Source organism: Mytilus edulis, chromosome 9 (assembly GCF_963676685.1).
Source record: "Mytilus edulis chromosome 9, xbMytEdul2.2, whole genome shotgun sequence".
NCBI lineage: Eukaryota > Metazoa > Mollusca > Bivalvia > Mytilida > Mytilidae > Mytilus > Mytilus edulis.
The window spans coordinates 65,602,243-65,627,030 of NC_092352.1; the positions used below are offsets into that span (position 1 = coordinate 65,602,243).

The window sequence follows — 24,788 nt, forward strand, 5'->3', positions numbered from 1 at the left end:
TAAGGATATTGCTATGTAGTCCAATGGATCCAGCATCCCTTGGAATCATGAGGATAGTATTTGGTAAGTTAGGATATTGTTATGTTGTCCAATGGATCCAGCATCCCTTGGAGTCATGAGGATAGTATTTAGTAAGTAAGGAAATTGTTATGTCGTTCAATGGATCCAGCATCCCTTGGGATCATTAGGATAGTATTTGGTAAGTAAGGATATTGTTATGTGGTCCAATGGATCCAGCATTCTTTGCAAAGATGAGGATTGTATTTGGGTTAGTAAGGAAATACTATTATTACACACAATGACTGCTTGGCTTTAGAAATTAAACTTTTTTTAAATTTCATTTGATTAACATTTTATTATCATTTTTTTCAAAAGTAGAATTGATATATTTTCTGTCCGGAATATACATAAACTATCTTGTTGTTTGTACATGTTGTACATCTAGCATTCATTTGTTGCTTTAATTTGTTTTTATATTTCGGGTGATGGTGTATGACCCAAACCTAAAAACAAAATAGAAATAGAAATATTGAAACATTAATCATCTTTTGTAAAATATTATTTGTATTTGTATCATTTGTCTTTCTCTTGTTACAGTTTTAACCGTCTCGAGTGTTAATAAAGTTCTAATTAAGGGCTTGATTTTCATCCATTTATGTCAATCAAAATTTTACAATTAATTATTTAAAAAGCAATTTTTTATTGCAAGAAAAATAAACTCTTTATGTTTTTTCCACCTATACTGTAGAGTTAAAAGACCCAAAAATTAACATATTTGCCATGCATGACTAATTTCAGTCTATTTGGACTTTTAAATGTACCAAGATCAGATATTTTTAAGTATTAAGTTTTAAGTAATTAAAATTGTTTTAGTTTTAAACTGTTACATTCCACAAGTTATTATTTTACATTTCATTTGTATACTTATTAACTAATTTTTTTAACTTACATAAAAAAAAGATCCAAAGAGTGTAGAAAGTGTTTTCATACTAAAATTGATGTATCATATTTATTTTTCAACACATTTGATGATCTGTTTTCTGTATATTCAGAACATAAATTCCTTTCTATATCTTTTAAATGAAAAATCTGTTATTAAAATGTAGAAGTACATGTACACTCACTCACAGGAGGCAGGCTAATAAAATAAGAGTGGCTGCAACATTTTCTGTGCAATAGCCTATGAACTATTCAACTAATACTTTATAAGTTTTGATGTTTTCACCTATGGCTATGACTAAATGGAGGTTAAATTCGATATTGATGATTTTCACAATGCCAGTTCAGGAGATATTGTCCTTGATATATTAAAATGGCATTTTATTGAAGGACAGATCATCCCAGATGTGTTATATTTTTAAAGCTGCTTTCTTCAAATTCAGCAATGTTTTATACCTTCAATATAAATAAAACCTGGTTTGCTGTCAAATTTTCAACTCTATTTCAATGCTTGTTTTGGAAGATTTGAATTACCCTGGATGATCCCTGGTATATTTGGGAGGGGGAGGGGGTAGGAGGGGTCCTGACCCTGCAATCCAGGACTTAAAAACATGAAATACTGAGGTCCCAAATTTAAAAAAAATAATTTAAAACCCTGTCATCACATCAATTGTTTGTTTACACATATCTGTTCAAGTTATATGACTTTATTTTAGGGTTGTTGATGGTAATAGACATACCGCAAGAGAGAGGATTAGGACACGCTGATGTGAGATTTCAACAAAATGTGTGTTACTTCCCTTTCTTTAACTTCCTCCAACCACTTCCAATTCAGTGGATGTTTGTAGTTTATGGATTTATGTGGTTAGGTAAGTGTACAAACATACTGAAGGTCTGTTTATAAAAAATAAAAAATCAATAACATAATAGTCCATTTGCAATTGCCAATTACCGATTTGATTCTGTTATTTCACACTTTTAAAAAAAATTATTTCCCTTTGTCAATCTTAGACTGGTTTCATACCGACAAAATTGGCCTTTGCCAATGCAAAGCATGATGAATTGAAAGTCATGTATTGGCGGTTTAACAAATTTTTCATGAAAATTAATTTCTGATGTCAAAAGTAGTTAGCTTAACAACATAGTAATGTAATTAAAAGATTTGAAAACCTTAAACATGTTAAAGATTACTCACATTACGCACAGGAAAATTTGCTCTTTCTGCTAGCTCTCCATTGTAAATAAAAAAATATTGTCCGTCTTAAGCATGTTAAGTGAGACAACTAAAAAAGGGATTTCTAATAACAGGGTCAGTTATGGGAATTGGTGTTTTGTCTATTACAATTATGAAGAAAGTTGCACATTTATGTAGACTTCCAGATGTTGGATTTGGTTTTGTGTGTGTTGTAAATTGTTTTATTATCCACTCTCTACGATAATTCCATTTTTGCCTAAATGCCTAATCAATGATAAGTCGTCAATATATCAATCAGACTAAGTGGCGGATTTACCTATCTCGTTACATTGGACATGCTAGAACTGATTATCCTTCTAACTTTAATAGAGGGCACAAATATCAAGGATTTGTGGGATGTGTGACCTGTTTTTAATGTATAGAGAGTTAAGTCCTTGGTACAATGTAAGTAGGAGCAATCAATTCAGAGAGGAGCTGAATTATTCAGGTTGTTCTGTTGTTGGATGTTTATGAATAAAAGAAACTTAAGGATGTTTGCTGCTCAGTTTCAAAATGAATAGGTTTCCATAACACAAGTATATATTGATAGAGGAATAATTGAGGAATCAAAAAAAGCCAAAAAAATATAGGGGTCAGTGTGCTCGTTTTTGAGATATTAGCCTTTGGAATTTTGACGGGAAAATGTTCTCTCTTGATTTTCATAGCTTTATCATTGACCAGTTAAAGTTCTCAAAAGCAACTAAAAAATAAATAGGATTTTATAAAACTTTTACAAATGACTTATAATTATACATGTAAAAGATTTATAAAAAGAAAAATTGGGTTCATGGGCAAAATTTTTCAAGGCATTCAAATGGATAAAACCAGAGGATTCCGAAAATCTGACAAAAATTCCAAAACATGACAAGTATTAAACCCTAAGTATAAGTAAGTGGTACAGCAACTCATCAATTCAAAATGTTAAAAAAGTTACATTTGCAAGTTGTGATGCAGATGTACAAAATGTATGTTTTTGGTTTTGTTTGTGTTTTTTGGGGTTTTGTCTAGCAGTCAATAGTTGGTGTATTCTGTATGAGTTAGACAAACAACCATTGGTGGAGTCTGGTCAAGATACAATTCATGGAAGTTGCAGTATAGTATATAACCTATATATAATTACCTCTGTACTATGATCATGACTGAAATTTAACTTTTTACATTTAAATACAAAGCATGTTTTTGTTTTATTCATAGGTGCCTTTGGGATAATGTTAGGATTTTTATATCGTCTGAGCTGTTTTTTATTTATGGTGCCTTACTGGTACATATTCTTACTAGACAAGACATCCTGGAACAATCATTCCTATCTTTATGGTTTGATATCGGTCATGTTTTTCCTCTGTGATGCTAACCGTTACTGGTCTGTTGATGGATTGCTATGGAAGAGTTGTAGAAACAGTCATGTTCCTCTGTGGAACTATACAGTATTTAGATTTCAGGTAATAAATTAGTCCTGAGCTATGTATATGTGTTATGAAATTGTCTTTATGTACTCTTTGCATTCCAATGTCTGCCAAAGTTCAAATGAAGTAGTAGTAAGCAAGTAAAAGTGACCTTCAATAATGAGAAAAATATGAAACCATTCAATAGAGAAAACTATCAGGCAAATCAATAACAAACAATTTTCATGACTTTATACAAAAAAATACAATTATGACTAACATGATCCAAGGACAACCACAGAACTACAGGCTCCTGACCTAGGACGGCCTGCATATAAAGAATGTGATAGGGTTAAATGTGTTTAAAGGCACACACCCTTCCCTAACCTTGGACAGTAGTGTGACAGTACAAGAAAGGGGTGAAAGATACCAGAGGAACACAAGATTAAACTGTAAAAATTATTTGAAAAGGGCTTAACTCATCACATGAATACAGCAGAAAAAACATCTAACAAAATAACAGTCTGGAAGTGGCAAAGTATGTATTCAGTCCTTGGATGGTGTAAACTTCCCATTAAAACTATACACCATTACACCATACACCTTGTACCATTAAACCATACACGTTACACCTTTGTACCATACACGTTACACATTTCACTTTACACCATTCCCCATTCTATCTACACGATCCGAAATTACCCATAACGCAATTAAATTTCAAATATTAAGATTAATTATTATTGTATATGTTTATAATCTGAAAAATTTAAATAAAATGAACTTCGTTTTCAACCAACGAAATGTTGTACACCGTTCATTCACACAATTCCCGATGGCACGTTACACAATCACACCATTCCTCATACACCATTACACCATTCCCCTTACACCATACACCATAGCACCATACACCTTGCACCATTGCACCATATATATATATATGCCATACATCATTACACCATACACGGTTTTTTGGGAAGTTTACACCATCCAAGGGCTGTACATCCATCACAACACAAAAGACACAGAGTACAGATCTTCAAGGGTACTCACAGTTACTTACAGCTAGTTCAAAGCCAATTAACAACTGATTAAAAAATCATGTATCTAAAATATAAATCACTGCAGATCTCCATGGATGAATATTTAACGATGGAATAACTCTTAACCAGGACAAAACCCTATGTGTTGTGATCCAAACTATTTCATTTTACAATTCATTTCAGGGAATAGAAAAAAGATGTATTGTTTGTTATGAATTCATTATTAAATAACAAATATTTTCATTAATTGTCATTTGTAATAATTCCAATGTCAGATTATTAAGTTGCAATTGATATTTAAAGATTATCATTGGTGATTTCAACGAGATTGATTTTTCTTGCTTGAGCCGGTATAGCAAAAATGAGAAAAGCTATCGAGTTGAGATGACCAATGATAATCTGCTTATCACTATTTTAAGTATGAAGAAATTGCCAATCCACGTGTGCCTTTAGTTTCTAGCAATAATTTTTCATATCACTCTACTGTGCAGAGAAAAGAAATTATCAGTCAGTAAGATCAAAAGAAAATTTTTAAAAATGGCAATAAATTCAAGTATTTAATTTTAAATTGTGATTCATCGAGTCATGATCGATAACTCTTTGACATGAAATTATTTTCTGTTTTTAACCGGATTTTTGTGACAAAAATGTAGGTTATTGATTTGGGGATGTACGGCGGGCAGCCTTGCGGCAACCAAATGTTGTCTGTGCATTTACTCATGAACTGTTCAACCAAAGCTTTTAAAATTTTAATATGTTGTTACTGACAACAAAATGAAGGTCAAGTTCAATAATGACGATTTTGACTTTTACTGTTTAGGAGTTATGGTTCTTGGAAGATTGAAAAATGGCATTTCCAGTTGTGTCCGTGCATTTACGCATGAACTGTTCAACCAAAGCTTCCCAAATTTTAATATGTTGTTACTGATGACAAAATGGAGGTCAAGTTTTATAATGTCGATTTTGACTTTTACCGTTCAAGAGTTATGGTTCTTGAAAGATCGAAAAATCCATTCATGTTGTTGCATTTACTCATGAACCATTCAACCTTAGCATTTCAAATTTTAATATGTTGATACTGATGACAAAATTGAGGTCAAATTTGATATTGACAATTTTCACTTTCACCGTTCATCAGTTATGGTTCTTGTGATATTGGCAGGACACAAATAAATGTTAATAAATCCGGTTTGCTGTCGTTGTGACAGCCTCTTGTATGATTAAAGGTATAACCTTGTACTTGTTTAAAAGTTAAGATCACTTAATCTAAACTTAATGAAATTACATCTGTTTTCAAATATATTAGAATTAAAATATTTTATTTTACCCCTTTGTTTAAGAGTTTTATATAGCAGAAATTTACAAGTCTAGTTTCTCAAATTTCTATTTAATTTTTCATAATAGTTAAGAAGTTTATTTTTATTTCAGTTTTTATTTGGTTTGTACATTACTCAGTGTTAAATCACCATGTGCATCCTAGCTTTGCAATCATTTTAAGTAAACCATGTCTAACATCCTGATGAGTCATTATAATAAGATTCAATTTACAATTTGATGCCATTTTAGTTTCCAAGTCTAATTGTTTTTTTGTTTGTCAAAATTATGTTTGGGTTTCCATTAGCAAATCATGGACTTTGCACGAAGCAGACACTTCATTTTGTGGGCTTTCCTTGCACTACATTTTTTGAATATGTAGCCCATGATTAACAATGAATCCACAGTAATTATTATACAGAGGTTTGCTGTAATTGCTACATTATATATGTCATGTCATTTCTTGAAGGATTTTACAGTGACAAAAGAAGGATGTTATTATTTAGGAAGGATTTTGATGATATTTATCTCATTCAAAAATAAATGTCATTCCTTCTTATTCTAATGATTCAATGACAATTGAAACCAAATAGATTCAAAATTTTATTTTAAAATTAAATGTGATATTCAGCTTTTTTACGATTTGAAGTTTAACTGAAATAAAGTTTCTTAAATATTTTCACCAGATAAGTCTGTTGGTCTTATAGAGTATTACTTGTAACTAAATACAGTGTTCAAGCAGACTGTGGATTCATTTATTTTTTTGGGTATCATTATACGTGGAAATCTTACACTTTCGTGGATATTTTATTTCATGATTTTTCTCAAGTCTGCATACCTGAGACTATAGAAAATTTGTAATTCGTTGAAAAATTAAATTTGTGGTTCTGCTATAAAAACAAAATCAACTAAAATCGGTATCCAACGAAAAATAATGATTCCACAGTATTATACTGATGTCCTTAAATTGGTGATGGGATATGTTCAGTAAAAAAAATATATGCAGAAAATGTTATTGTAAGCCTTTACAGAATTATAGTTTTTGATTAAAATAAACCAGTGCTCAATACTCTGCATTTTACAAAAATCAAAACTTAAATAGACAGGGCAGGGTTACACTGAAATGCAGTCAACTTTAGCGTTGGATAGTTCATTGATTACATTCTGGCGTATCACAAACAAACAACTTGTAACGTCTCATTTCATTGGCCGAAAGATTCAAATACAACATTATTTGTAGTTTGCACGTGAATTGACACAGGTGACTGACTATGGAATGTACTATGTTACTAAGAACGTAAAAACAAGGATTTGACAATGTATAGTTTACAAATCTTAGGTCAAAAATTAAATAAATGTTGTGTATTTCAAATTGTTGTGTTGAAATACTATACTGCAGCAACATAATTATCATGTACATAATGTACCGCATTATGAAACATATAAGGATAAAATAAAATATATGTGCCACTTTTATGCATGATTAAGTAACCACATTTAATTTCTTTCAATGTCGTAGTTACTTATAACTTGATAAGGATCTTATAATGCTGATCCATTATAATAATTACAAAAAGTTATGATGGGTTGCATATTCCTCTTTTAGTGTTTTCATGCTATAAAACGAAGATACAGAAAGCTAAGCATTTGGTTTAAGAATTTACGTATCATAAACGGAGCAAATTGTCCCCGAAATATAGAGAAAAAACCCGATAATCGTAGCATTTGTGCACGTGAATGAAGAAGTAGTATGCAATGTACTATCAAGATCACCACGAAATTCAAATGAATTCAGTGAAGGCATTTTGGTGTAAAAAGGATTGAAATGTTACATCGGCGAAGAGTTTTTCTTTTGTATGTGTGGAACTAAAAAAAAAAACTTTTCGTAGTTTATAAGGAACAATATAAATGTACTGTTTTCGATTTAAATTGGCCAAAAACCTCTCCTTTAATTTTATACCGCAAGAAAGTGATATGCATAACATTGTTGAACTATCCGCCAAAGTGACGTGAAGTATGCATGCATATTTAAAATGAAATACACAATCATACATGAAAGATAAACTGTGAAACGAAATAAATAGAAATTATTAATAAGTATGACTGAATGCATGTACTAGAAGGGGTCAACCTTTTTATCAATACATTTAAAGAATAAACACGCTTTTAAAAACTGATAGTTTTTCTCTGTAACTATTTAGATATTTACAAATATACAATCTACGTTCGAATTTCAACCGAGAATAGCAAAACAGTTAAGAAAAAAATTCATTAAGTATATCGCTGGAGTTTATAAAGTATATTTTTCTCTAAACAAAATATGGTTGGTTACATGTTCTGAATTTACTTAGAATTTCAGGATTTTTTCTCAAAATTAAATAAACTGAATTACAAAAAAAATCACATTATTCTAAGTCGAATACCTAAAATTTGCGAAAGATATAAAAAGGCAGGATTAGCAACTTGGCAAAAAGGCTGAATTAAGATTTATGTAAAAAAAAAAGAAAAAACGGGAGGACCAAATAGACTAAAAATAAAAAGACAGGACAGAGAATACAACTTAGAAAAAAGAACTAACTGTTTCATAAAAGTCCACCCTCCCATCATAATAAAATGGTAGATCTCTTAATCCAGAAACAATTGAGAGGAGACAGTTGAATTAAATATTTAGATGTGAAACCTTAAGATTTTAAAGTTTATGATATTTTTTACTAGTGCACAAAATTATAAATTCAATGAACTTTACATGCACATACATGTATCATTGAAAAGTTAGAATTGCTATGGAATAATCAAGAACGCAATAATGTACGTGAATACTACGATGAAGGTTATTACAACCTTGACCGGCTACGTGAATACTGATCAGTCCATTCAACTTATAGTACGCGTGTTCTATTTTCGCAGGTGTGAGGGCAAAGGTTTGAATTGGCCAATGAAAACGATTGTTCCTTTACGAGTTTATAAAGTTTGTTTGACTGATTACGTCACACTACCTTTTGCTAAGCTTGGCCGCATATAAGTGTATGGTAACACCATAAGATAGTTTTTACAAACAATAATTTGTCCAAGCAGTAAGATGTCATCACAAGGACCTATATCTCATAAACTCTTAGGTGAAAACTTCAACTCTACATGTTGATGTATCGTAGAGCAGGCTCAATTTATATCTTATAAACATTTTAATTATTGTCCAAAATTTACTTGTAATGCTTGCCACCTGACATTAGCAATCATTCACTCTTTTTATTCTGATTGTAGGTTTTTCTTGTATATTTTTATGCTGGAATTAAGAAGTTAGATCTTGACTGGATGTTTGGGTATTCCATGACAAATTTGTCCAAGAAATGGGTATTTGACCCATTCAGGTAAATATAATCATGATTCACAATGTACAATAAAATTGGAAATTTTAAAAAATAAAAGGATAATTACAAATATTTTAGCCCCAGCAGTATGAATCATTTATAACTAGGCTAATTAACTACTGCTAGTTCAAGCTTTATTTTTATTCTAAATAATAAGAATGTTCTCATTCTGTTTAAGGTTACAAAAAAGAAGTTGAGGTATGATTGCCAATGAGACAACTCTCCTCAAGAGACCTAATGACACAGAAATTAATAGCTATAGGTCACTGTTTGACCTTCAACAATGAGCAAAGAACATACTGCACAGTCAGCTATAAAAGGTCCCAAAATCACAAAAGTGAAACAATTCAAATGAGAAAACTAATGACCAAATTAATGATCAAATTTTTTTAACAAAAAACAATTATGTAATAATACAGCAACAAACGACAACCACTGAATTACAGGATCCTGTCTTGGGACAGACACATACATACAGAATGTGGCGGGGTTAAACATGTTAGTGGGATCCCAACCCTCCCTTAGCCTGGGACAATGGTGAAAAATGTTTGTTTGTTGGGAATGGGTGAATTTAATATTATTTTTTTTTCTGGTCTGGAGACTTACAACAAAGCAACTCCTAATGTATAAAGATGTTTATGTTATTTGAAGCTAGCACAGACTCAGGTGAAAGTAAACTATTGGAATTATGTTACTTAAACTTAAGTTTCAGTTGTTTCACTTACAAGTTCTTTTCAGTAAATTTTTTTTTAATTTCAGATTATTAATGACAGATGATCAGATAGATCTGTATATTGTACACCTAGGAGGATTAACATTAGACATGTTTGCAGGATTTTTGTTATTTTTTGACAAGACTAGACCATTAGCATTTTTCTTTGTTGGATCATTCCATTTCATGAACTCTCAAATGTTCAGTATAGGTATGGTATAGATAGTTATATTTTTCCTAAATGGCAATCAATGAAATACCAAATTAATGATTTATTAGGGACGTGATGCATTTAAAGTAGTAAAGTGAGTTCTATTCCAAAGAATGAAAGGATGATTTTTGAAAGATTGGTATACATTTGTGTAAAAGAAGAAGGCATGTTTAAGTGCTCATTTGACCAGGATTTTGTCAAAAAATGAAAGAAATTACATTTGTCATTGTTGAAGGTCATACAGTGACTTACAGTTGTTAATTTCTGTCTAATTAGGTCTCTTGTGGAGAGTTGTGTCTCATTGGCAATCATACCTCATCATCTTTTTTATAGATGAACATATCATTAATAATATATATTTTTAATTCTGATCAAAATCTTTTAGAAAACATAAATGTTGGTTTTTCTGTAATGGAGTAATCTGACTGACATCTATCAAGTGACCTAATTATATTTAGAAAAAATTAGGCCAAATTAACATAGACCTCTTACTTCAAAAACAACATTTTACAGCTAATTAATAGACATCAATAAAGTTAACTCTCTTTTTATTAGCTCACCTGGCCCAAAGGGCCAAGTGAGCTTTTCTCATCACTTGGCATCCGTCGTGTGTCATCGTGTGTCGTCGTTAACTTTTACAAAAATCTTTTCCTCTGAAACTACTGGGCCAAATTTAATCAAACTTGGCAACAATCATCATTTGGGTATCAGAGCTGTATCAAGCTTGAATGTTGTGTCCATACTTGCCCCAACTGTTCAGGGTTCAACCTCTGCTGTCGTATAAAACTGCGCGCTGTGGAGTACCTGTTTTTTTTAGGGGAAGTGTTCGAAACTATTTCTCATTTGTAATGTTTTTCATCCAAATAAAGAAAAATATGTGTTTTAGTCTTGTTTTTAAGGACTGTTTTTACAAATATAGAATATTTTTGGTTAATTATTTTTTTCTCAACTTAAGCATATAAGGGGAGATAACTTAATTAAGTTTTATAAAAGAATGTTTGTTACATTTGCCTATTTTGTTATGCAGCTAGAAAACAAGTCACACCAATTTTTTTTTTAGTTCCTGAAATCACATTTTACTAGCTATCTTCTCATATTTAGTTTTATTGTTTAGTTTTCTTTCTATCACAGGAAAAAAGTTTTCCATGTATAATCTGAACAATATTATCATAATCTGCATGGTAGGTATAGTGTCCGGCTAGGATCGTGGTTTTTCAAGTGATTCTGTCCATTTTTTTCGATTGTAGTTCTGGCTTTTTCGAGTGATAAAACATGCGATAACTTAAGTTCAATTACCTGCAATTTCGTAATTATAATAGTTTTTTACATTACTACTCATCTTATATTGAATACTACACATGTTTTGATCAACAAAGAAGCCCAATTTCCTTGTATTTAACCAAAGAATTCAGTGTTTGTTATTGTCCGGGTTTTTTCAAGAGCAACTGTGAAATCGTCCGGGTTTTTAAACAAATGGTACGGTTTTTTTACAGAACATTTGAATAAGGAAAAAGGTATTCTTGACTTTAAAAAATGACTTTTTCTAATTTATAACTGTAATTAAGCGAAGGACAATATCATATATTCCCAATTAGTCAACAAAAAATTAGTCAACAAAAACATATAACTATGTTTATCAAAATGAAGCTTTTTTCAATTTAATGCAAATTTTCTGTTCGGAGAGCGTTTTACAACTACTTTCCAGTGTTCATTTAGAAATTACTTGATCCTTAACAATAACATATTCATTTTAACTTCATTTCATGTTACTTTTGATTTTACAGTTAATAATATTTCTGTGGTGAACTCCGGAGATTAAAAAAAAGGAGTAAGAAACTTAATAGACAGCAGTGAAGAATCAGAAAAATGCTATGTAACAAAAGATATTCTACGAAAAGAGGCCTGCTCCCACCCCATAAATAAAAATCCATTAATAAAAAAAATAAACTAAAAAAGACACACACAATTAATCTACCTCATGTTTATTGTCATTGAACACAAAATTTGGATAAAATTTCATTTATAATCAACAATGAAATTAATAGTTCATTAGCCTAAATATGATCATTTAGAAAAAATAGAAAAATACAAAATGTGTATATTATATGCCATCACAAGCTAGTTGGTCAAGTGATTCAAACGACACCAGAAACAACATTGTATTGTCTAAATTGATATTTATATTTCCATTTTTAGGCCCTTTTCTTTATTGAAAGGACGTTCTCGGGGTGTTTAGTTGCTGTATGACCAATTATTACATATGCATATTCAGACTCCTCCTCATAGTAGTAGCATTTAGTCATTTTCTGTTTCCATTTCTTAAACAATAAAATAAATAGAAAAATAGTGAAAGAAATATCTCAGATGTATACTCTTTTAAAAACAAACATATATATATATATCCTTATACAATATATGTATGTACGTCTTAATTCGAATTGTAGAATGCTTATATTCCGGACCATATGAGTTTTTGGACCATACTCATGACCATAAGTGTATAGTATATGGTCCAATCATACGCGTAAGGTCCGACTGTACGTGTATGGTTGGACCATATGAGCATATTCTTATTTACTGACCGAGCCATATAAGTATTTAGACCATATATATATATATATATATATATATATATATATAGGTATACTTTAGAAACCATTCAATAAAACAATAAACTTATCTATAACAGTGATGGTTACATGAAATGTATTGATTTTAAAGGCTACCCAAAACAGCACAAGTAACAAGTTGAAAACCATTGTCTTTCAATTAATTGTTTTAATCTGGGTGCATCTGCTTTCTGTCCGTCTCTAGTATCAATTAATAGAATCTTTATCATAAAGACTTTTTTGTCAGTTAGTAAAACAGTTGAACTCTTCTTTAACAGTTCATTAAGACAATTTTGGAGTTATCAACATTTTGCTGTTCAGTAATAGTTATCCCATGAGGTGTAAGATCACCCCGACTGACACACTAAGTCCGAAAGGGATAATTATTTTACATCCCAGCTTTTTAGATTGGATAAAAAAAAGTACGATATATAGTTTATATCAGCAACTACTTTAATATACTTTATATATTACTATATAGTATATATGTCCTTTATGAATCACGGACACATTGTTTGAATATGTTATTTAGTTAATATTGTTATTATTAATATAATATAATAAAATATAATAAAATGACATTTGATATCATCTTTTAATGATGTGACAACTAAAATGGTTATACCTTATGAAGAGTTTAGTATTACAAGTAAACGTGTTGATAACTTCGACCATACGCATCCGATCGTACCATATACGTATGGTCCAAATACTCATATGGTCCGGAACACTTACATTAGATTGTTGAGATCACGAATATATACTGTACATGCAATATATAAGATATGAGAAAAAGAATATATACAAGTGAACGATACTTGTTTATAAAATGCAAGTGTTAATACACCATGTGCCTTGAAAGTACTCAATTTGAGCCTTTATTTTATAGTTTTTAAATGTAACTACATCAACACATAACATTTTTAGCTATAAGAAATGTGTATAATTACTCGATAAACTAGAGGCTCTAAAGAGCCTGTGTCGCTCACCTTGGTCTATGTGAATATTAAACAAAGGACACAGATGGATTCATGACGAAAATGGGTTTTGGTGATGGTGATGTGTTTGTAGATCTCACTTTACTGAACATTCTTGCTGCTTATAATTATCTTTATGTATAATAAACTTGGCCCAGCAGTTACAGTGTCAGTGGAAAAAGATAGTAAAAATTTACAAATTTTATGAAAATTGTTAGAAATTGACAATAAAGAGCAATAACTCCTTAGGGGGTCAATTGACCATTTTGGTCATGTTGACCTAATTTTAGGTCGTACATTGCTGTACATTATTGCTGTTTACAGTTAATCTCTATCTATAATTTATTAAATTCTTTATTGAAAAGCACTTTACACCCATATGGGCCAATGGCTTAAAACATGATACATAATATACAGTTTACATATATAAAACAATGAAAATAAACAATGTAGACACTTTGAACTATAATCTTTTTCTTTAAATCAATATATATATATATAAAGAGATTCAAATTATATGAAGGACTCCCTGCCCTCAGTCTTAGTGACTTTTTTAAAAAGGAGCCTAATTTGCAAGTGTCCTGTTTTGTTTCAGGATTGAGGATATGTTTTAATTTATCTATATCATTTAAGTTATTATATTTATTTTCATTTAAAAATTCTGTTCTTAATTGTTCATTTGTTTTACATTTAAAAAAGAAATGAAACTCATCATCTAGTACATCACAATGTGTACAAAGTCTTAAATCTCTGTGAATTTTCCTGTATCTACCAGTTTCTATTAATAAGTTGTGGTCACTTATTCGAAACTTAGAAATTAGTTGTCTATATTCAAAGTTTTGAGAAAGTAGGTATGGTTCAAAGTTATAGCTTTTCTTTATTTTTTTTTAAAAAGTTGGAGTTTGCTATTCTCTTGTAAATTTAATATTTTATCATTATATAAATTTTCATAGGAGTTTTCTAAATTTTGTTTGTATATTAGCCTATTATTTTTATCCTTATTTTGGTTGACAATTTCTTAATCATTTTGACTTCTGACATGATTTACATAGGAGTACCAAGAATAAATAAATACCTGCATTATGTAAAGTTTTTTCCAAATTTAGTGTCTCTTTTAGTAAGGGGCTAGTTTCTTCCCTTAATAGTCTATCATGAAAAAGAAAAGTTTGTCTTTTTATAAAGCAATCAATAGGGTAGCTGCCTAATTCAGATCGAGCAGCTATATTACAAGAGCATTTTTTTTACTCCTAAAGTTAACTTATTAAATTTATTTAGTACTTTATCAGGTGGACTTTTGTCAATGAAATTAAGAGTATCTACTTTTTTATTATTTTTATCTCCTTTAATTGAAGCTTTATAAAAGGATGAGTATGCATCCATATACCATATTTCACTGTTATAAGTTAATATTGGTCTAACGAGTGAGTTAAATAAATGGTTTGACAAATTTACAGGAGTCTGATGAATCAAAATTACAATATGTTTTTATAGAATACATTACTTTCATAGATTTTTTAGCTAATTCTTATGCTGAATGAAAAAGATTTCCATTCTGACTACCGGTAATGATATTACCAAGAAATTTAAACTTTTCCATTTGCTCTAATTTGTCACCATTATAATTTAAAGAATGGTTAAGATTTTTCCTATTGTTACTTGTGCTTAAAATCATAGTTTTAGTTTTTTGACAATTTACAGTTAACTGCCATTTATCACAGTATTGAGACAAGTGGTTTAAACCTGACTGAAGACCCTCTTTAGTTTCAGACATTATTAAAATATCATCAGCAAATAGGAGGCTTCCAATATTTGTCTGTTCTATTTTCAAGGGATCACAGTCATCCTGTTTAAAAATTTGAGGTAGATCATTTATGAAAATATTAAATAGGGTGGGATTTAAAGAATCCCCTTGTCTTACCCCTCTAGTTACTTCAAACCAGTTAGTGAGTTTATCATTAATCTTAATTGAAGATTTTGTGGTTGAATACATTTTTAGCTCACCTGGCCCGAAGGGCCAAGTGAGCTATTCCCATCACTTTGCGTCCGGCGTCCGGCGTCGTCGTCGTCGTCCGTCGTCGTTAACTTTTACAAAAATCTTCTCCTCTGAAACTACTGGGCCAAATTGAACCAAACTTGGCCACAATCATCATTGGGGTATCTAGTTTAAAAAATGTGTGGCGTGACCCGGTCAACCAACCAAGATGGCCGCCACGGCTAAAAATAGAACATAGGGGTAAAATGCAGTTTTTGGCTTATAACTCAAAAACCAAAGCATTTAGAGGAAATCTGACGGGAGTAAATATGTTTATCAGGTCAAGATCTATCTGCCCTGAAATTTTCAGATGAATCGGTCAACCCGTTGTTGGGTTGCTGCCTCTGAATTGGTCATTTTGAGGAAATTTTGCTGTTTTTGGTTATTATCTTGAATATTATTATAGATAGAGATAAACTGTAAACAGCAATAATGTTCGGCAAAGTTAGATTTACAAATAAGTCAACATGACCGAAATGGTCAGTTGACCCCTTTAGGAGTTATTGCCCTTTATAGTCAATTTTTAACCATTTTTCATAAATCTAAGTAATCTTTTACAAAAATCTTCTCCTCTGAAACTACTGGGCCAAATTAATCCAAACTTGGCCACAATCATCTTTAGGGTATCTAGTTTAAAAAATGTGTGGCGTGACCCAGTCAACCAACCAAGATGGCCGCCACGGCTAAAAATAGAACATAGGGGTAAAATGCAGTTTTTTGGCTTATAACTCAAAAACCAAAGCATTTAGAGGAAATCTGATGGGGGTAAAAATGTTTATCAGGTCAAGATCTATCTGCCCTGAAATTTTCAGATGAATCGGTCAACCTGTTGTTGGGTTGCTGCCCCTGAATTGGTAATTTTGAGGAAATTTTGCCGTTTTTGGTTATTATCTTGAATATTATTATAGATAGAGATAAACTGTAAACAGCAATAATGTTCAGCAAAGTTAGATTTACAAATAAGTCAACATGACCGAAATGGTCAGTTGACCCCTTAAGGAGTTATTGCCCTTTATAGTCAATTTTTAACCATTTTTCATAAATCTAAGTAATCTTTTACAAAAATCTTCTCCTCTGAAACTAATGGGCCAAATTAATCCAAAGTTGGCCACAATCATCTTTGGGGTATCTAGTTTAAAAAATGTGTGGCGTGACCCGGTCAACCAACCAAGATGGCCGCCACGGCTAAAAATAGAACATAGGGGTAAAATGCAGTTTTTGGCTTATAACTCAAAAACCAAAACATTTAGAGGAAATCTGACGGAGTAAAAATGTTTATCAGGTCAAGATCTATCTGCCCTGAAATTTTCAGATGAATCGGTCAACCTGTTGTTGGATTGCTGCCCCTGAATTGGTAATTTTGAGGAAATTTTGCCGTTTTTGGTTATTATCTTGAATATTATTATAGATAGAGATAAACTGTAAACAGCAATAATGTTCATCAAAGTAAGATTTACAAATAAGTCAACATGACCGAAATGGTCAGTTGACCTCTTTAGGAGTTATTGCCCTTTATAGTCAATTTTTAACCATTTTTCGTAAATCTTAGTTATCTTTTACAAAAATCTTCTCCTCTGAAACTACTGGGCCAAATTATTTCAAACTTGGCCACAATCATCTTTGAGGTACCTTGTTTGAAAAATGTGTCCGATGACCTGGCCATCCAACCAAGATGGCCACCACAGCTAAAAATAGAACAGGGGTAAAATGTAGTTTTTTGCTTACAACTCTGAAACCAAATCATTTAGAGGAAATCTGACAAGGAGTTAAATTGTTAATCAAGTCAATATATATCTGCCCTGAAATATTCAAATGAATTGGACAACCGGTTGTTGGGTTGCTGCCCTCCAATTGGTAATTTTTAAAGAAATTTTGCTGTTTTTGGTTATTATCTTGAATACTATTATAGATAGCGATAAACTGTAAACAGCGATAATGTTCATCAAAGTAAGATCTACAAATAAGTCCACATGACCTAAATGGTCAATTGACCCCTTAAGGAGTTATTGCCCTTTATAGTCAATTTTTTACAATTTTCATTAATTTGGTAAATTTATGTAAATTTTTACCAAATATTTTTCTCTGTTACTAATGGGCAAAGTTCATTATAGATATAATTGTAAGAAGCAAGAATGTTCAGTAAAGTAAGAACTTCAAACACATCACCATCACCAAAATACAATTTTGTCATGAATCCATTTGTGTCCTTTGTTTAATATGCACATAGACCAAGGTGAGCGACACAGGCTCTTTAGAGCCTCTAGTTTTTTATTACTTGATACATTTTACTGCCAATACCCTGAGACAAAATTTTATATAATAAAGCTGTTCTCCAAATGGAGTCAAATGCTTTACGTAAGTCAACAAAACAAATATATAATGGTTTCTTTTTTAAATTTAGATATTTATTAAAAAGTTTTAAATACAAATAGACTATCTGTAGTTCTTAAGGAAGAAATCCAAATTGTTCCTGGCTAAATTTGTTTTCCATATATTTAATTATTCTGTTATTTAAAATTGAACTAAATATTTTGGCAATACCATTTATAAGAGATATTCCTCTGTAGTTATTTGGGTCTTTGGAATCTACCGACTTAAATATTGGCACTGATAGAGAATATTGCCATGTTTCAGGGGAATATCCTGAATCAAGAACAAGGTTATATAATTTTGTGTAGCATTTAATAGTTACTGGACTACAATATTTAATCACCTCATTTACAATGGAGTCTGGTCCAGGGGATTTTTTCATTTTAAGGGATTTTATAACTTTATTTACTTCTGATACTGTTATTGGACTATCGGTTATTTCATTAAATCTATTTTCACTCTCTTTGTTTTTCAAAAAATGGTTTATCTCATCTTCTGCCTTGTCGCAAGGTTTGTTCCAAAGACCTTGCTTTTGGAAATGGTTTGTTAGGTTATCTGATTTCATATCAATTTCTGTGGTATTCATATTATTTCTTATAGATTTAAGTAGTTTCCAAAATTGTTGAGGGTCTTTAGTTTGAAGATTTGATAGTTTTTCAATCATTTGTTGTTGATATTGGATTTTTTTCTTTTTACTTGCTTTTTTTAAATATTTTGCAGTTTCAAAAAATTGCTGTTTCAAATTTCTATCAAATGGTTTATGTTTTAGTTTTTTACCTAAATTATTGATCTTACTTTTTAAATCTTTTAATTCATTGTCTGACCAAGGGTTCCCTTATTTTTTAGTTTTCTTTTGCTTTATTGGAACTTTTATTATACATGTTTTAGAGGCTACATTATCTAGAATTTCTGTTACATGTAATGATTTTGAAGCTTCATTTATGCCTTTTTCATTTTTTACAAAGTGGGTGATTTCAAAATTTAAAATCTTATTTTTCACTTCGTCAGAGTTTAATGCTTCATACATCTTACCATGTGACACATCAGTCCATCTGTATGTTGTGAATTTTTTCATATTATTATTATTAAAGTCCTTTTTATTTATATATTGTTTTATATCACATTTTATATATTCAAGATAATAACCAAAAACGGCAAAATTTCCTTAAAATTACCATTTCAGGGACAGCAACCTAACAACAGGGTGTCCAAATCATCCAAAAAGAGAAAGATCTTGACCTGATTAAACAATTTGACCCCATGTCAGATTTGCTCTAAATGCTTTGGTTTTTGAGATATAAGCCAAAAACTGCATTTTACCATCATAAAACTTTTCCCTCTTGCTTGATAGAGGTTGCATTCATATATAAAATGAAACTCATCTTCAATTTTGTTATCAATACAATGTTTACATATTCTTTGATCTAAAGGTGTATTATTATATCTGCCTTTTTCAATGTGTAAATTGTGGTTAGAAATTCTTAAATTACATAATTGTCTAATATATTGTTTTGAGATATTTAACTTTGTATAAGTCTCAGGTTTATATTCCTTTTTTAACTTGTAATATGTGCGTAGTTTGTTTTGTTTTTCACCTGACAAATATGAATAAAAATAATTTCCATATCTTTCTTGTAATATCTTTTTCACTGCAGATATGAGTTTTCCTTCTGACATAGTTACTTTATTAATCCAAACATGGTCAAAACGAATGAATTTTAGAAACTGAAAAATGTGTTTATTGAAGGTACATGGAAAGGTACAATCAAAATCTTCGATTGACTTATATGCTAATTTTGAAAAATTCAAAAGACGGTCTTTATACAAATTTTTATATAGCCAGTATTTAAGAGACTGCAAAATAACAAATATAGAGATTGGATAACGACCAAGTTCTGCCATACTGGCAATATTTAAAGCATATTTAGTGGCACCAAGTACATATTTACAATATCAAATGTAAACCTTTTAATGTGCAAAATTTAAAAAAGTTTTTTCTAAATCATCATTTGAACCTTGTGTTAATCTTTTGGTCCAAGGACACAGTTATCGTCCTTTGGTTTTCGTTGTCTACGAATATAGTCCCTAGTGTAAACAGTGTATAACTTGCATGTTTTATTTGATACACTTTCACAATTTATTTCTTGATATTAAATGCATGAAATATTAAGTAGGGAAATTAATTACATGTTAAAAAAATTTGGGTGCTGAATCTTAATGTTAAGTAGTGATTTGGTCCAGTTCAAAAAGGTCAAATTTTATCACGTCTGAAGCTGTCAAACTGAATTTTACACCCCCTTAACACAGAATTGTCAATATTTTGAGTTAGAGCTGGTAGAAGTTTCTATAATTTTGATATTATTTGTCTCACTGGTAGTACACTACACTGTAAAGATCTTTTTGAGAAAGAGCAGGTGCGATTTTTTTAATTTGAATTTATTGTCTAAAAGAAATTCACTACGAAATAACTGTGTTCTCGGGCCTTTTGTACAGGTTAAGAATGTACGGACCCCACAATTCACTTCCATAGAGAAGGACTGGTTTAACACAGGAGTCAAAAAGTTTTAAAAGCTAAGGTGTATTATTATGTGAACAATGAAAATGATTATCAATTGTCCTAATGAATGGAGCCAGAAATGCATTCTTTCACGAGATGTAATAAATATTGTGCAATATGCAGCATAATGCAAGGTCTATTTTTTCGAATGGTCTAAGCATTTTATTATAACCTTTTATATCAAACTCAAGCTTCTATATCACCTCTTTTTAGAAAAGAAGTCTGTTTATTTACATTTTTGATCATATTCACTTGGAAAAAAGTGGTCACACTCGAAAAAGCCCGATCAAATCACTCAAAAAAAAAGATATTATTTAACAAAAAATAGATAGATGTAATGAAGTTCACAACAACAACAGCATTACAAACACATGTAGTTATAAACTCTATTTTTCTAGTGAGAATGGTTATGAAGACTTGTTTATTTTAATGACAAGTTGAACAACAGACCCCAGGTAGAGTTTTCTAGTTTCAATGTATATAATTCTTTTACAGGCATGTTTTCCTATACCATGTTAGCGACCATGTTGATATATTGTTATGCTGATTGGCCAAGGTTGCTGTTCCGTAAATGTCCTCAGTGGATAAAGATTGTTTTACCTTCAGACGATGCAATACAGACAAGTAGTTATTGTATCTATAGTAAAGAAGATATCAAACCAGAAAATAGAAAAAAGGTAAAAATAAAATCTTTCAACTGATAAATGAAATCTAAAAAGTTTTTCAATAATTTTATTGATATGAAAATTTCAACAAGATGAATATACATTTAATTTATACTTTTTTTGTCATGTATATTTCTCACTTATTATATACGTTAATAGGATATATTTGGTATATACGTATGGCTTCCTTACAAATTCAACATGGCCTTCAGACAGGATTAACTTGACCTTGACTTCACTTCTTGGATCAATGATCAAGGCTAAGTATTTGAGGTCAAGTCTGTATCTTAAAAACTGAAAGCAATAGGTCAGCTATATTCGGTGTACAGCATGATTGTAAGCTATATATGACTGGCAGGTTAATCTGGCCTTGATGAAGGTATGGGTTTAACTCATTATTGAAGACCGTACTGTGACCTATAGTTGCTAATTTATAAAGTTTATATTCAAGTCATATAGTTCATGCTATATAGCAGACATAATGTAAAAAATCTTTGTTGTTGATGCATGCACTAATGTTTTCCAATCCCACTAATAATGATGTCATAAAAAGAACAAAAACAAATATATGTATTTCTTATCTAGTCATTGTCAAAGCTTACATATTATATTTATATTGGCCCTTTAGTCCTAATTTGAAAATTTCAGCTAAAATCAAGGCTATATAGGGACCAATGATAATACTCCCTTATGTAATTTTGGGATTAACATTTTTTGTCTTGAAAATATTAATGTCATCTGACCAAATGTTTTCCTCAATGCAAAATAAAAAGTGGTTTTATATTTTCAATTAAAATTTTTATTATCATTCCTTTTGCTTAACTAACCTGTGAAAATGACTTGGCAGATGCATAGATAAATTATAAGTGATAAGATTTTTTAACAACTTGAAATGGCCATTATTTCAGTATTCACATTTTGTCAGCATGGTTCTGTATGTCAACACCATTAGTCAATATTAAAGAACAATATCATGTACAGGTTTTGAATATCAATTATATAATGCAGTTGGGAAAACTCATTTTGAAGTTTTCACAAGGTAAGTTAGACATTTAATTTGACAAGTTATGATTTATTCCTTGAATGCCTACATCCTTTGATCTACCAATAATTTAAGGGGGTTCGCGGGTCTAAATCATTTATATAGGATTTCTCTATATTTTTCTATAAATGAACTTTATCTTATAGTAAATAGAAAAATAAAATAAAAAAGTGGGGTCACCGTTCATTTGCGCTCACAATCTGCCTTCGAAAGAAGCATACATTTTGGTAAAGGTGGTTTTTTTCTGTTGAAGTAATAGGAGAAATAAAGGTAATATCGAAATAAAATAAAGAAATTTATTACAGAAATCGCTAAAATTATACAATAATTTAGTTTAAGTACAGCTTATATGGAAATTATATTAAAAAAGATAGGTCACCGATGATTTGAAAAAGATATTTTAATTTTAGAGCCAAAAAATGGCATTTTTCCACCAAAGGGAGATAATTTGGAACTTTTTCAATGATGTATACATTTTGAAAGTCATCTGGGGCCAACACGAATTGATTGTTTTGAATGATTTTTGTACCATATGATAAAGTAACAACTACAAAAGGAAATAAATAAAATTTGTAATGAAAAACAAATGTTTGATTTTTTCCTGAAATTTTTATACCCTCGAGCCTCCTTAACTGTAAAATTATGTGTGCATCCAAGTTTTATATACATTTTTGAAATTTATTACAGAAAACAAATGAGTCAAAATCTAAAGACCCCCCATCAAATAAACCTCCTCCTACAGCTCCAGGTTTCACCCATCAGATATGGACATTCATTGTTTTAACTTACATAGCAACTCAGCTTGTCCTGCCATTCTCACATGGACTTACTAAGGTGAGTAACATATGACATAAAATCTAACAATCACTGTGCCATGTTATATAGCTATTCAGCAAATCTTATTATACTGATATGGTTTTCGAAGGTTAGAAATTTTAAAAATAAATCATAGCAAGTCAGTTCTCTTTGCCTATCTATCTCTCAATTTCTTTACAAAGTTTAAAACACATGACAAATATAAATCATCCTTACTGACATAGGTATTCAGTTGTTTTTGATTATGCTTGCTAGGAAAAACATACCAAAAAAAAATCATGATCTAGTTAACCAAAACATCCCTTTTAGCTCTACTTAAATCATTCGATCATTTTTGTTTTGAAGTCAGCACGTTTTGAATTAATTGATAAACGTTAAACTGAAATTCATTCCGTTTTTTTACTTGCATAGATGTTACTTTGAGATGCAATGTATCACTGTTCCTTGGCTTCTGGTTGAATAAAATGCATGAAGAGATTTCAATCCATGGTTTTAATACATTAAACCCTTTTTTAGAACAATTTAACATGTTTTTACATGACTATTAAAGAGACATTTTTGCTATGTAATAATTCTAAGTTGTTTGATTTGTTATTTATTTAGGGTTACAATAATTGGACAAACGGCTTGTATGGGTATTCTTGGGATATGATGGTTCATAGATGGAGCACACAACACATAAGAATCACATATGTTGATAAAAAGACAGGAGATGTTGGTTATTTGGCTCCTGATGTAAGTTACATTACTTTGGATTGACTGTGCATTTGTAAAACTTGTTTATAGAAAGACTTGACATGATTAGCTCTGATAAGTAACTATAGTAGTCTTCTCCAATTTGTACAATCCCAGACATGACATGTATATAACTGAGGCTTATTGACTGATGTTATTTAAAAATCTCACCAATACTAGTAAAGATATTCATTATAATTATATACTAGTAGATCTATCAGGAAAATTTCCTGCATGTCTAAATTTAGTTATTTCCTCTGTAGAAAATTTACTGTTGAACCTATCCTATACAAAGGACAAGGTATGATAAGGGCCATTTCTGGCCCCCCTTTTTCGAGAATTTTTAAACTTTGAAGTTGAAACCCATCACGCCTATGTAATGAACTGCAGTATCTGACCGTCCATGTAGAATCTTATTTTAAGGGTTATGTACTCAGATATGTTCAAACTGAGACCTTGAAAAGCCCTAAACGACGAAAAGTGTAAAAAATCTACAATTTCGTCATGTTCTGAGACCAAATTTGACATCAGCGCCAACGTAGACCATCTTGAAATTTTCAACCATCAACTGTACTTCTAAGTATCTTTAACATAATAAAATATCATGGTGGTCTATGTTGGCACTCATGGCTAAAAATTTGAAAAATTATCCGATTGTTTACATATTTTGACAAGTCATTATAATACGTCACAGTGAACGGCACGGGTATGAAATCATTCCGGGATCCATAATTGATCAGAATATCACGTACAGATTGTTTTATGTCATATCCAGTCAT

General features: G+C 30.7%; 1 protein-coding gene across 5 annotated transcripts in view; it reads left to right on the top strand.

Annotated features, from left to right (window-relative positions):
- LOC139488820 (vitamin K-dependent gamma-carboxylase-like) overlaps positions 1-24,788 on the top strand; it is a 70,705-nt gene that overhangs the window by 11,746 nt on the left and 34,171 nt on the right. For 4 of the 5 annotated variants that reach the window (XM_071274753.1, XM_071274754.1, XM_071274757.1 and 1 more), the window contains 7 exons: positions 1,656-1,808; positions 3,368-3,612; positions 9,177-9,283; positions 10,043-10,206; positions 21,247-21,428; positions 23,146-23,292; positions 23,878-24,009. In XM_071274753.1, coding sequence (XP_071130854.1) covers positions 1,656-1,808; positions 3,368-3,612; positions 9,177-9,283; positions 10,043-10,206; positions 21,247-21,428; positions 23,146-23,292; positions 23,878-24,009 — 1,130 coding nt within the window. Of the gene's footprint in view, positions 1-10; positions 64-1,655; positions 1,809-3,367; positions 3,613-9,176; positions 9,284-10,042; positions 10,207-21,246; positions 21,429-23,145; positions 23,293-23,877; positions 24,010-24,788 lie in introns of those variants that run through there. The other variant, XM_071274756.1, reaches the window with a different exon arrangement.